Source organism: Delphinus delphis, chromosome 18 (assembly GCF_949987515.2).
Source record: "Delphinus delphis chromosome 18, mDelDel1.2, whole genome shotgun sequence".
NCBI classification, from domain to species: domain Eukaryota; kingdom Metazoa; phylum Chordata; class Mammalia; order Artiodactyla; family Delphinidae; genus Delphinus; species Delphinus delphis.
The window spans coordinates 326,347-341,167 of NC_082700.1; the positions used below are offsets into that span (position 1 = coordinate 326,347).

The 14,821-nt window shown below is 39.0% G+C and overlaps 1 protein-coding gene across 1 annotated transcript in view; it reads left to right on the top strand.

Annotated features, from left to right (window-relative positions):
- The window catches only part of RNF17 (ring finger protein 17), a 110,368-nt gene that overhangs the window by 53,270 nt on the left and 42,277 nt on the right, over nucleotides 1-14,821 (top strand). The window contains exons 18-20 of the mRNA XM_059995543.1: nucleotides 3,332-3,447; nucleotides 4,872-4,992; nucleotides 7,621-7,741. Coding sequence (XP_059851526.1) covers nucleotides 3,332-3,447; nucleotides 4,872-4,992; nucleotides 7,621-7,741 — 358 coding nt within the window. The remainder of the gene's footprint in view (nucleotides 1-3,331; nucleotides 3,448-4,871; nucleotides 4,993-7,620; nucleotides 7,742-14,821) is intronic.

Sequence of the window (14,821 nt, forward strand, 5' to 3'; positions counted from 1 at the left end):
CTCCATAAAGTATAGTTTAATTCTGAGTTAATAATTGCATCAGTTTTTCACTCCATTTTCTTTCATTGGGTTGTGGCCAAAAGGTTCATTTCTCCCGTAAGATGGCTCTCATAGCACTTAGTTGTCTTTAACTTCATTCGAAACAATTGTATTGTTTGTTGTATTGTGACAGCTGTCGTATCAGCGTGCATTTAAAAAGAAACATCAAAATTGGTGAAATTTGTGTAGCCATTTTAATTTTGAAGATGGAAGAGAAAAACAACATTTTTAGCATATTATGCTTTATTATTTCAAGAAAGGTAAAAACGCGACTGAAACGCAAAAAAAGATTTGTGCAGTGTATGGAGAAGGTGCAGTGACTGATAGAACGTGTCAAAAGTGGTTTGCGAAGTTTCATGCTGGAGATTTCTTTCTGGACGATGCTCCACTGTCAGGTAGACCAGTTGAAGTTGATATCGATCAAATAGAGACATTAATTGAGAACAGTCAATGTCATACCATGCTGGAGATGCTTTTGAGTAGCTGACATACTCAAAACGTCCAAATCAAGGGTTGAAAATCATTTGCACCAGCTTGGTTACGTTCATCGCTTTGATGTTTGGGTTCCACGTTAGTTAAGCGAAAAAAACCTTCTTGACTGTATTTCCTCATGCGATTCTCCACTGAAACGTAACAAAAACATTCCATTTTTAAAACAAATTGTGACGGAGGATGAAAAGTGGTTACTGTACAATAATGTGGAACGGAAGAGATCGTGGGGCAAGCAAAATGAACCACCACCAACCACACCAAAGGCCAGTCTTCATCCAAAGAAGGTGATGTCGCGTATATAGTGGGATTGGAAGGGAATCCTCTTATCATGAGCTCCTTCCGGAAAACCAAACGATTAATTCCAACAAGTACTGCTCCCAATTAGACCAACTGAAAGCAGCACTCGACGAAAAGCGTCCAGAATTAGTCAACGGAAAACACATACTCTGGGCTTCCCTGGTGGCGCGGTGGTTGAGAGTCCGCCTGCCAATGCAGGGGACACGGGTTCGTGCTCCGGTCCGGGAAGATCCCACATGCCACGGAGCGGCTGGGCCCTTGAGCCATGGCCGCTGAGCCTGCGTGTCCGGAGCCTGTGCTCCGCAACAGGAGAGGCCACAACAGTGAGAGGCCCGCGTACTGCCAAGAAAAAAAAAAAAAGAAAGAAAGAAAGAAAGAAAACACATACTCTTCCATCAGGGTAACACAAGACTGCATGTTTCTTTGATGACCAGGCAAAAACTGTTACAGCTTGGCTGGGAAGTTCTGATTCATCCGCTGTATTCACCAGACATTACACCTTGAGATTTCCATTTATTTCGGTCTTCACAAAATTCTCTTAATGGAAAAAATTTCCATCTCCTGGAAGACTGTAAAAGGCACCTGGAACAGTTCTTTGTTCAAAAAGATAAGTTTTGGGAAGATCAAATTATGAAGTTGCCTGAAAAATGGCAGAAGGTAGTGGAACAAAAAGGGTGAATATGTTGTTCAATGAAGTGCTTGGTGAAAATGAAAAATGTGTCTTTTATTTTTACTTTAAAAACCGAAAGAACTTTTTGGCCAGTAACCTATGGCTACATTTTCCTAATAGTTTAAAACAATTTTCCACATGATTAGACTTTTCAGATAATGCTGGTTTGATTTTTTTTTTTTTTTCGTAACAGTGAAAACATCCTGTTATTTGCTCCAATTAGACTGCTTGTCCCCTAGGCTTGTTATTTTGGGAGTTTATTTCACTTGTTTTCCTAAGTTGGATTGCTTGTTTTCTGGATCTCATTTACCTTTTCGGTTTACTCCCATATTTTGGTGGAGCATTTTCCTCAGAGAGAATAAATGGAAGGGAAATTTTGAGACCTTCCATGTCTCCCGATTCTACTCACACATGATTGATAATTTGGGGAAAACTGTTCTTTTAAGTCCCATATCCATTTGTTTGTTTTTGTTTAAAACCGCATCTGCATTCAGAGACTTGAGGAATGGTAAGAATCTAATGGTGTCGTTACACTTGAGATTATCTTTCTTGCATGAGGATTCCAGTGGAAACAGGGCAAGGTCCCCTCACCTCTTTACCTTACTCTTAGGGTACACACGACTTCTCAGGTACCTGAGCTGCTTGAGTGCCATCTCGAGCAGTGCCAGTATTGTTACATCTGCTTTCACTTCTACCAAGGGGCAGAGAATGCCCAAACTTTTTCCATTTTGAAATTACATGTACTGTATTAGTTTTTAAATTTGAAAGTAATGGCAACAAGTTTTGTAGCATTGTACATACGTGTGCTTAGGGGACTAAAGTCAGTCATATTTCGTATTCTGAGTATTTACAAAAAGGTCAGTTTATGGTAGATCTTTATTCAAACTTTGATGTGTTCAAACCTTCCAGAGGTTTCTTTGGTATCCTTTAAAATATGAAAACTAGTTTCACATAGAGGTCTGTTTCTGTTCATTTTTCACAATATCCCCAGATAATTTTTTTAAATTTCACAATTAGATATTATACAAATGAACCTGTGTCTTGATCATTAAGTGTTTTGCCTTGTTTGATTACCTATGTTGACTAACAAACATTAAGTGCTTCTTTTATGCTTGGTTCTTTGCAGAGTATTTTAAATAGGTGAGTCCTCAAAAAGAGTCTTAATAAGATTTGATTCTATTGGTACACCCACTTTACAGGTGAAATAATGAGGCCTACAGAGAAAAAGTAACTTGCTCAGGGTAGTATCTTAGAGATATTAATTAGCGTTCTCAGAGTCACATGTCATTTAAGTGTCTAACTCCAAACCTAATTCTTAACTTTTAGGACATAACACCTAGCATTTGATGGCTGTTTTGTTATCCTGATTTTGTTTGTCCTTTAGATATCTTTTTTATTTTTTTTATTTTTGCGGTACGCGGGCCTCTCACTGTTGTGGCCTCTCCCATTGCGGAGCACAGGCTCCGGACGCGCAGGCTCAGCGGCCATGGCTCACGGGCCCAGCCGCTCCGTGGCCTGTGGGATCTTCCCGGACCGGAGCACGAACCCGTGTCCCCTGCATTGGCAGGCGGACTCTCAACTACTGCGCCACCAGGGTAGCCCTAGATATCTTTAAATTGTTAGTTTCTCATTCACCGAGTCTGAACAGCTGTGCATTATGGTTGATTTTGTGAAGTTCACATATTAGAAATGTTTTCTACATTAAAATAATATTAAGTTTGTATGTTGAACATAGAAGTGTTCGAATCTAGTTGATTGTAGATCAGTCTTAATCTTGCTAGATAATTCTTTTTTTTCCCAAGTTTGTGATTTCCAATTTCATAATTTTTGAAGGATTGCCTGGACATCGTGAAGTTGAAGTTAAATATGTGGATTTTGGCAATACAGCAAAAATAACACTTAAAGAAATGCGTAAAATAAAGGATGAGTTTCTGAATCCTGCAGAGAAGGTAATCTACTCATTATAAATCATAGGGTTAGAATATTAGCACAAATATGCAAGTATTTTTAGAAGTTATTTTCACTGTAGAAATGTTCTTTTAACTTTACTTTTTCTGTAAATAATTTCTGATTCATGGGCTATAGAAAAGAGTCTCTATAGTTACTGTTTAAAAAATAATATGTATCTTAACAAATAAACATTAATTCTAAATGTGTATATATTTGTGTCTTTATAAGTACTTACTGGTGTGCAGCTTTTAGTGTTATTTTGAAATATCTGTATAAGGTAGTAAGAATATGATATATTATGTGAAAAAAACTGATTATAGAAATGATTTTACTGTGATGCCATTTATGTTTAAGTATATATAATGTGTGCCAGAGAAAGAGAGAAGTCTGGAAGAATAAGTATCAATAAAAAACTTATCATTATCTTGGAATCCTAGTCCCCAGAGATAAGTTTAAGGAGGTTTATTTCCTAATTCATATACTCCTAGTATTTGAATTGTTATTAAGCAGTATTTTTCATTTAAAAATGGGTAAAATGATACAGGAAAAATTTGAAAATACGGATGAGTAAAATGAGGGGGGAATCACTCAGAATTATTCAATATTTTTGATATATATACTTGTAAGATACATCTTCTGTGTTTTTAAGAATTATGGGATTAGGGCTTCCCTGGTGGCGCAGTGGTTGAGAGTCCGCCTGCCGATGCAGGGGACACAGGTTCATGCCCTGGTCTGGGAAGATCCCACATGCCGCGGAGCGGCTGGGCCCATGAGCCATGGCCGCTGAGCCTGCGCGTCCAGAGCCTGTGCTCTGCAACGGGAGAGGCCACAGCAGTGAGAGGCCCGCGTATGGCAAAAAAAAAAAAAAAATTATGGGATTAGACTATATATAGTCCTATAACTTGATTTTTCATTTAACAGTGTATCATAATTCTTTCAGTGGATGCTTATTTTTCCACTGTCTGAGTATACAATAATTCATTCAACAAAATACTCTGTTTTTTTGTTGTTTGTTTCATTTTTGGTTTGGATTTTTTTTAATAGGTTATTACGGATTTTATTTTTTAATTGATGTACATTATGTATGTTGCAAGTGTACAATATAGTGATTCATGATTTTTTAAAGTTATACTCCATTTATAGTTATTGTAAAATATTGACTATATTCCCTGTGCTGTATAATATATCCTTGTAGCTTATTTTATACATAATAGTTTGTACCTCTTAATCCCATACTCTGTTGATTAACTGTTTGCATTTATAAAAGTACTGTTAGAGACATCTTTGGACATTTATTTGTTTTCTAAATATGTATTAAATTCAAATGCAAAGTTTAGTTTTGTACACATTGAACACTTTATTTTAATTCTAAAATAACTAAGTTAAGTTTACTTTCTTAATGGTGCAATTTTGTTTGACACAGGCAATTAAATGTAAGCTGGCCTATATTGAACCATGTAAAGGGACACTGCAGTGGTCAAAAAAAGCTACAGAAAAATTTCAAGAAAAGACTCAAGATAAGTTTATGACATGTTCAGTCATTAGTAAGCTATTTCCATTTTTATTTGTTGCTGTATGATCATAATTTTAAATAAGACTAACATTATGATATAACATTTGTCAGATCATATAATAAATTCAATGTGTCATCAGTATGAGTAGTGAGAGAGAACATTTATTGAGAACTGGGGACAATGGAATAATATCTTCTGCAGGCTCTAGAGCCTAAAATCAGTACATGAGGCAAAAATTTCCATTAAAGATCAAGTCACCCTCAGCATGGCCCTTTGAAAGCCGTAAAGCAAGGAGTTAGCTTCTCTTGTTTCTCTTTGCTTTTGTCCTGGGTCTCTGTCCCTCATCTTGGAGTGATGGATGCTAAGGTATAATTTGCAAGAAAGTGAGGGGAGATGGGACATAACTGGTAAATAGGTTTTTTTGTTTTTGTTTCATTCTACTTGAGGAAGTTTAAGTATAGGCTCTCGGCATATTTTGAAAAAAGTTGCTTCTTTTTTGGAACAGTTTGGGTCTGAGATACACAGGCTGAGCGCTAGCCCACAGTTTGGTAACCCAGCAAGTTTAATGGCAAAATCTGATCTGAATTTACATGAAGATACAATGCTATATGTTGTATTGATCTTCTTTACAGTGAGATATATTCCACTTCAGGATAGTCATGTTCGCTTCTGAGCTGCTGCCTCAGAATTGCTGTGGGTATTACAAAATAAGCAATATATGTTCTATATAGCTTTTCTCAATTTGAAGAATTCTGAAACATGTCTGGCCCCAAGGGATTTGGATGGGGGATTTGAAAGCTGTTATTATCTGGGATTTTGATCTTTTCCAAAGCTGTGACCAACGTGGCTGTGTTGGTCTTAACAAGTACTAGTGCAGGATACACATGAGCATGTTTACTTAGGGTTGACTTAAGGGACTTCAAAAGGTACTTTTTACTGTATCCATTTTTTTTATTTTCATCATACTCCCATCTAGTAAACCCAAAATACCATGAGATTATTAGCCTGTTTTACAAGGGAATTGAAGCTTAAAGATCAATTGCTCAAGGCCACATAACCTAGAAATGATTGCATATTTGTGTTAATTTATTCACTTTAACATAAGACATTGTTCTGACGTGGTAGCTCTGTTGAAGAGGAATATGATGGTAGAAATTGTACCCTTAGTCTATAGAATTTTTATGTCTGGATTCTCTGATATAAACAGTAAGTTAAGGGCCTCTTAGTCTTGAGTAATCTCCACTGATTTTGAGCTGACTTTAATGTGCTTTAATTCTGCTTCTCAGCTTTCCTTTTGGTATTTTATTCTGTTGGTTTTTAGCTCTCCCTTTAACGTCTCCTCCCGAGGTTAACCCACGAAGGCAAGACCTCCTGGGTTTCTCTCTTGACTCCCCCTTTTTCATTCTCAATTACTTGTTATACCAATAATATCTAAACACAAGTTGTAGTGTATCTTAACCTAGATAATTTGATTTAAGGAATGCCAGAAGGCCCCACCAGACCTAAAACATCTTTCCCCATTAACCTGCACAGTGATGAGATTAGTATACATTGTTACCTTACAAAGCAAGAGACATTTAAATTTTAATTAGGAGCAGAGCAGGGAAGATGGTGAAGGTACAGCACCATGGGAAGCTGGCCCTGTGGAATAAAGAACTTGTGCATGGGCAGTATGAAATCAAAGCACTAAAGGGAACACAAAAGATGGAAAGTGAGGAGATTAGAGTTTACTGAGGCTCAGAGTTGCTTAGCTTTTTGTTTCTAGATAATTTATCTAGCTTTTTGTTTCTAGATAATTTATGTGTTAAAAAAGTAGTGAAGAATGATTTTTAAGCTCTTGAAAAATAGCTTTCTAACATGTATTCTTACAACTAGGTAATATAGGATGTTACTGCTGGTAATGAGTTATCTTTTTATTTGGAATCATCATTCTCTTAGCACCTGCCAGCTACTATTGTATAGAAGTATAGACATAAACCGATCTCAGTGCATAGAACTGTGTGTTTCCTAAAGAAATTCCTCAGTCGTTTATTCAAATGCATATTGAGCAGGTTCTCTATGCTATGTACTATAAATAAGTAAATAGGCACACGAGGTGTAACTTTACCCTCAGCTAACTCCCAGTTTAGATTAAGAAATAGACCTAATGGTTTGTCCTAAAAACAGAAGGACGGGGAAAAATTCCACTTAATGCTCTGGGTTGAGTTTTTGTTGTTTTAAACTTTGTGCTGCTTTTTTTTGTTGTTGTTGTTTGGTGCCATTCTTATAAAAGCTGTAAAACTTTGCAAATAAGCACTGGCCTGAATTAACTTTCATTCATTTCTTTTGTCCTCTGGAATTTGGCAGAATCCAATAAAACAGTTTAAAAACACAACAGAATGCTGCTTCAATAAGTATATGTCACTATGTTTTTTCTGGACCTAAAAGCTTTAAGCTGCTTTCGGTTCATTATGGAACAGTACACAATAACCTAAAATGAAAATTTTATTAACATTGGCAGTTCTTTTATGTGTGAAAAATGCTACTTTTACCCCTAGAGAGAGACTGACATTATGCAAAATGAAGGAAATTAAGTTCTCAGGTTTTTAAAAATTGCTCTTTAGTATATTTTGGGACATATTTGTTTCTTTCCCCAAACTAGTCTTAATGGTTTTACAGAAATTCTGGAAGACAATGTGCTCTTAGTTGAGCTTTTCGATTTTCATGGTGCTCCTGGAATGACTCCTACCAGTATTAATGACCAGCTAGTTAAAGAGGGCCTAGCATCTTATGAAGTAGGGTAAGTGGACCTGTAAACTTTTATTTTTACTTCATATGTAACACTTCACAAGAAGGGAAACTGGCATATCATTCCCCATTGATTATCTGCTTAGGCTATAGACTTGGGAGCTTTTCCCTGTTAATGGGTCAGTAAAAAGAGAAGGAAAAATAATTGGAGTCTTTAGTCTAGTGGGAATAGAGTGGCTTTTTCCTTCATCTGTAAGGGATTCTACAACAACAAGAATGGCTCCTGGAGATGGAGGGTGCTTCTAAGAAAAGGAGACTGGCGTCTTATTCTAGGTGGGGTGTCTGCTTAGGTGCCTCCTGAACCTTTGTGAAGAGGATCAGGAAGAGAAACGGCAGGGTCGAGCGTGAGCATCGTGGCAGAGAAGCCCATGTTCTCACCTGGAGACATGTGGATCTTTCCTGCGCTCAGGTAGATACTTTCAGAGAGACCCAGGCTTGAGCTATTGTGCTGAGACCCAGGCCAGGCCAGTGGTTGAGGTGACCCCGGAATCAGAAGAGCAGAGCGGTGCTAGGGAGGGTGGGAGGGTGTGTAGTCAAGACACAGCAGTTCTTCCACAATAGTGACTTGTGCATTGGGGTTGGCCCCTGAGGGGTCTTCTGAAGAACTCCCTCGCACAGCCATTAAGAAAGCCAATATTTGATAACACCCACACGTGATGCCTGCCAGGGGAAGCCAGAGGAGCAGTGAGGAGACACCCAGCAGAGGCCTGCAGTGACGTGCTCAGCGTGTGGTCTGGCTCTCCCCCCACCTCGCCCCTAACAAGGGAGGAACGGAACTAGTAGAAGAAGAGAGGGCCTGCCCTTTTTCACTATAGGTCCTAAGCGAGGGAGGGAAGGAAAGGAGAGGAAACATTCAAATGTATTGGACTGGGTTTTCTTTTTTTTTTTAAGTAGGGTTATTGAGATATATAACATATACAATAAGAAATTCACCCTTTTTAGGTACAGTTATGAATTTTGATAAATACATATAGTCATGCAACCATCATCACAGTCAAGATGCAGACTGTTTCCATCACCCCTCAGAGTTCCCTCTGGTGCCTTCATGTAGTCAGTCTCCTTCCGCCACACCCGGTCCTTGGCAGCTCCTGATCGAATTTCTGTCTCCATAATTCTGACTATTCCACAACTTCATATAAATGGAGTCATATAACATTTTGCCTTTTTGTGTCTGGCTTTTAAAACATTGTTGCTTATTGTTATTGAAATATGAAAGTTGTTTATACATTCTAGATACAAGCCTTTCATTAGGCATGTGCTTTGCAAATATTTTCTTCCAATCTGACTTCCTAAAGTGTCTTGCAAAGAGCAGAAGGGGGACTTCCTTGGTGGCGCAGTGAGTGGTTAAGAATCCGCCTGCCAGTGCAGGGGACACAGGTTCGATCCCTAGTCTGGGAAGATCCCCCATGCCGCGGAGCAACAAATGCCGTGCGCCACAACTACTGAGCCTGCGCTCTTAGAACCCTTGCGCCACAACTACTGAGCCTGCGTGCCTAGAGCCTGTGCTCTGCAACAAGAGAAGCCACCGCAGTGAGAAGCCTGCGCACCACCACGAAGAATAGCCCCCGCTCGCCGCAACTAGAGAAAGCCCACACGCAGCAATGGAGACCCAACGCAGCCAAAAATAAATAAATAAATTTATTTATTTAAAAAAAGAAAAGCAGAAGGTTCTGGTTTTGAAGTTCAGTTTGACAATGTTTTTTCTTTTATAATTCAGGTGCTTGTGTTTAGGTAAGAAATCTTTGCCTAACCCCAGGTCATAAAGGTTTTCTCCTGTGTATTCTATAGTTTTATGTTTCATATTCAGGTCTGTCACCCTTTTTATTTTGTTAGATAGGCTTTGTTTTCTGTAGCAGTGTTGGGTTCAGAACGTGGAGCGGAAGGCACAGAGTTCCCGTACACTTCCTACCCCACGCAGGCACAGCCTCCCCACCATCATCACCCCCTAACGTGTTGTGTTCGCTGGTATCAGTGAGACTGTATGGACGTGTCATAATCATCAAAGTCCATGGTTTATATTAGTGTGTATTCTGTGGGGTTTAACATATATAATGACTTGAATCCACCATTATAGTATCATACAGAGTATTTTCACTGTCCTAAAACTCTGTGAGAGCCTGTTCATCCTTCCCTCCCCTCTAGTTTCTGGCAAGCACTGATCTTTTTACTGTCTCCGTAGTTTTGTCTTTTCCACATTGGAATCATACAGTCTGTAGCCTTCTCAGATCGGCATCTTTCACTTAGTAATATGCACTTAAGGTTCCTCTGTGTCTTTTTCTGGCTTGACAGCTCATTGCTTTTTAGCACTGAATAATATTCCATTGTCTAGTTGCACCACAGTTTATTTATCCATTCACCTACTGAAGGACATCTTGGTTGCTTCTAAGTTTTGGCAATTATGAATAAAGCTGCTGTAGAGATTGCGTGCAGGTTTTTGTGTGGACATAAGTTTTCACCTCCTTTGGGTAAATACCAAGTAGCACAATTGCTGGATCCTATGATAAGAGTATGTTTAGTTTTATAAGAAACCGCCAAACTGTCTTCCACAGTAACTTCAGTGTGCGTTCCCACCAGCAGTGAGTGAGGGTTCCTGCTGCTCCACATCCTCGCCAGCATTCGGTGCTGTCGGTGTTCTCGATTCTGGTGGCTCTAGTAGATGTGTAGTGGTTTGGTTTAATTTGCATTTGCATAATTCTTACCTCACACTGTACACAAAGGCTAGCTCAAATGGATTATACTCTTAAAATTAAGAGCTAAAGTAAATTTCCAGAAGAAAAAAGGAAATCTTCAGTACAGTGGATTGAGCAAAGATATCTAAGATAAGACACCAAAAGCATAGTCCATAAAAGAAAAGAAATGATAAGTTTGTTCTCATCGTATTTAAAACATGTACATTTCAAAAGACACTATTAAGTAAGTGAAAGACAAACAACAGACCGGGAGAAAATACTTGCAGAACGTATCCTATAAAGGACTTGTTTTTGGAATTCCTAGAACTCTTAAAACTCAATAAGAAGACAGTCCAACCAAAGAAAATGGATAAAATATATGAACAGACATTTACCAGAGAAGATATACAATTGGCTAATCGGTACATGAAAGATGCTCAATGTCATTAATCATCAGGGAAATGCAGATTAAAGCCATAATGAGGTACCATTTCTCCCCCACTAGAACAGCTGTTATACATAAGACAGACAATTACAGATGCTGGTGAGGACGTGGAGTAACCCTCATTACTGGGGGACGCAGAACAGCGTGTAGCTCTTTGGAAAATGGCTTGTGGATGTCTCAAAATTTAAACATAAAAGTACCATAAAACCTAGCAGTTCCTCTCCTAGGTATCTACCCAGGAGAAATGAAAACATATGTCCATACACAAACTTGCAAGCAGTTGTTCATAGCAGCACTATTCATATTCTAGCCAAAAATTGGAAACAATGTAAATATCCAGTGACTGGTGAATAGACAGAACACAGTATATTCCTACAGTGGCATATTGTTCAGCCATAAAAAGAAGCAAACTGACACATCTACTTCATGGATAAACCTCAGAAATTTTTAAAAAATATTTCTTTATTTGGCTGTGCCGGGTCTTAGTTGCAGCACGTGGGATCTTCTTTGCGGCATGTGGCATCTAGTTCCCTGACTAGGGATCAAACCCAGCCCCCCGGAACTGGGAGCACAGAATCTTAACCATTGGACCACCAGGGAAGTCCCTAAACCTCAGAAATTTTAATCTAGGTAAAAGAAGCCAGAAACAGGAGATTACTAATTGTATGATATGTCCAGAAAAGGCAAACCAGTAGATGCGGAAAGTAGATTAGGGGTTGCCTGGGGCTAGAAGTGGGCACAAGGATTAAGGGTAAATGGACGTGGGGGATCTTACGGGGGTGTATGTGTGAAAATGTTCTAAAACTGATCGATGCTGGTGGTTATACCATTTGGTAAAGTTACTGTCATACACTTGAAATGAGTGAACTTTTTGACATCTAAGATACACTTCAGTAAACTTTTTTTTTTTTTTAAATAGCCCATTAGCTAATAGTCCTTATTGTTCAGTTACATAAGCGAGAAATATTTACAGGCTGACTTGTTATGCTATACTCAGTGGTGAGTAAGGTTGGTTTGTAGTAGGAAAGGAGATGGTCAGTCTGACCTTTCAGTGCGATAAGAGCTGTGCAAAGGGTAATTACGGTGCTGTGGGGGAATCCTGGAGGGCTCACCAGTGGAGCTCTCACTTAAGCTGAATTCTTTAATACAACCAGGAGTGAAGGCCTGCATTCAGGGAGAATATGTGTGTTTATGTATTGTTAGTATAGTCACACAGCTAACGGACAGAAAAAAAAGGTACTAGTGGCTGGTATGGCAGGAGAAACGCAGAGACTAGATAATTGAGGAACCTCAGTCACTGAGAAGTAAATTACAGTACTTTTCAAACACTTGAATGTGTTTGCAGTTTATCCCTTGAAGAAAGGGGAGCTATTGAAGGATTTTAAACAGAGGACTGAGAGATTTGCATTTTAGAAAGCTGTGTCTGATGGCAAGTTTTCAAAGAACACCTGGAGATGGAAAATGGCTAGATCGTGAAACATAAAGGGGGTGAGCATCACAAGACCCTGCTGCTCATTGTAGGTGAGAAAGAGGAGGGAGTTGAGGTTGACTCAGGATCACTGACCTGACCACCAGTGACTGGTGACACTGTTCCCTGAGAACAGAGCACAGGTTTGTGGGGAGAGTGAAGGCAGCACCCGCTCTGGGTGTATTGGCGTGAGGTCCTGTGGCTAAGAAAGCAGAGGGAGAATCTCCAGGCAGCAAAAGCATTGTGCAGCGGTCGGGAGCTGTGGGCCGTGCCCTCAGCCGTGGGACCGCAGGAGTCGCGTGGTGAGAGTGAGGAGCGGGTGCTGCAGCGGCTAAGGAAGGGGGGTGAGGGGAGAGGCAGCCATGTCTGCTCACCCTTGGTGCTCAGGCTTGTGCCCGGCAAGGGCAACTCCAGGTCTCCTGGGTCAGCCTGAAGTTTGTACCATTTGGGAGACCCCATTTTGAGAAAAAGAATGCAAAATTATAACTATAGAATTTAAAAAACAAAAGTAATATTTATATAGGCTGGCAAAAGAAATCAACAAATTACAGATTTTCAAAAGTTAACAAATACCACAAATGTTAGAAAATTCAGACTCATCTGTAAAATACTTTCTTTTTTAGCTGTATACTGATTACCACATGAAATATCAGATTTTGTGATATCCCTATGGAGAGAATAGAAAAGTAATCCAGTCTTTAGTGTGGCTGATCGAAATTTGTTTATTGGTAATTTTTTTAAAGTTTTTTAGAGCCATAGCTCAATTATTGGTAATGTCATGTAAATTTCTAAAATTAATTTTAGGAGAATCTATTATTTCTTTCATGTATTATACATATATTATGTATATACATAATATTCAAGACACTTCAAGTTTTATTATAATGAATCTTTAATACAGTTTGATTTGACATTTATTAATGTATTGATTTATGATTTAATTTGTTTATTAACAGGGTAACCCTATTTCTCGTCCAAACTGGGACATGTTAAAGAATGAAAGAGAAGCACTGTTATGCCAGAAAAACAGGTGTACAGTGGCTCAATTACTTATTACACATAGTGGTGCATTAGCTTTGTATTGAACCTTATGTCTTCATATGTGACACTAAGGTTGTGGGAGCATTTCTGGAACCCACTGCTGCACCAAGATGGCTAGCAATAGCGTAACTCCACAGGATGTGTCGTGAGCCACAAAACTGTATCCCACTAAATACAAACTAAATGTGTCTCCAACTCAGCTTCCCCTTAGCCACCCCAGAATGCTTTGGCCAACATCCAAGATGAGAAAAAAAAGGACAGGAAAAGTGAGAGTGGAAAGAGCCCGTGATCTTAACTAATTGCACTTACAGTATTTACTTTTGAAAATTTTGTAAAAGCACATTGCTTTGCCCCTCCCAAGGTACCAGTTTTCATAAACCACCTCTGCTGCTCTGGCAGCCCAGCCAGTCTCCTTGCCCTTCCACACCCGGATTGCCGATTCCTGAGGACTGCAACCAGTCCCACTGTTTTCATAGTATCTATTCCCTGTCGTCAAAGTAGAACATGAGCTTCCCTTGATCAGTGCGTGCCCTGAGCACCTGAGGCGTAAGAAGAAAAGAAATGTGAAGTTCCACAGTCTAGTCTGTCGGGCTCAACTATATCATATACGCACACCATCCTTTATAAAATAAAACATAATGTTTCCCAAATATTCTGGTGCCTGTCTACCTTAAGGTTCATGTCATGTCCTACTGCTTTACTATGTCAAAGCTACATGTTTTCTTTTGGTTTCTGGAATGCCTCACTAACTTCTGCTTGTCCTTTTAAAATCTCGATTGAAATGTCATTTAATCAAGAGAAACCTTCTCCAACTCACAGACTGGGTTAGATTTCGTTGGCCTGTGCCCTTGTTCTGTATAATTTATTGTTTGTGTAATTATGTGATCTCTCAGTATCACAATAGCATAAACTCCAGGAGGACAGGAACCCTGCTTATTTTGTCCACTGCCATATCTCTGGGATCTAGCATTCTTGGCTCACAGTATGTACCCAGGAAATATTAGTTGAATGAAAGAAATGAGTACCTGGGTCTGGAGCATGGAAGAGAGACCTGGTTAGGTGATTCAGATGGCAAGTTAACATACACATAATAAATGAGTCCATCACTTTCATCAATCATCCCAGTCTTCCTAGGTGAAGATGCAAGTCTGAGCATTATCACTTACAAGAGAGAGAAGTTAAAAAAAAAAAAAAATCGGGAACCTAAAACTAAAGAAAAACGAGGAACCAAAGAAAGAGAACATTTCAAGAAGGAAAGAGTAGCTAGTTTAGGCTCAGAGTAGATGTTGAGTAAGGACTGAAAACTGTCCATTAGATTTAGAAGGAAAAATTGTTAGTCTCTTTGGTTAGCAAAATCTCAAGCTTATTGTGAAAGAACTTAAGTTTTTTCCTTTAAAGAAATTTTGACATTAATTATTTGTGATTAGAATCTGAGCTAATCTGATTCAT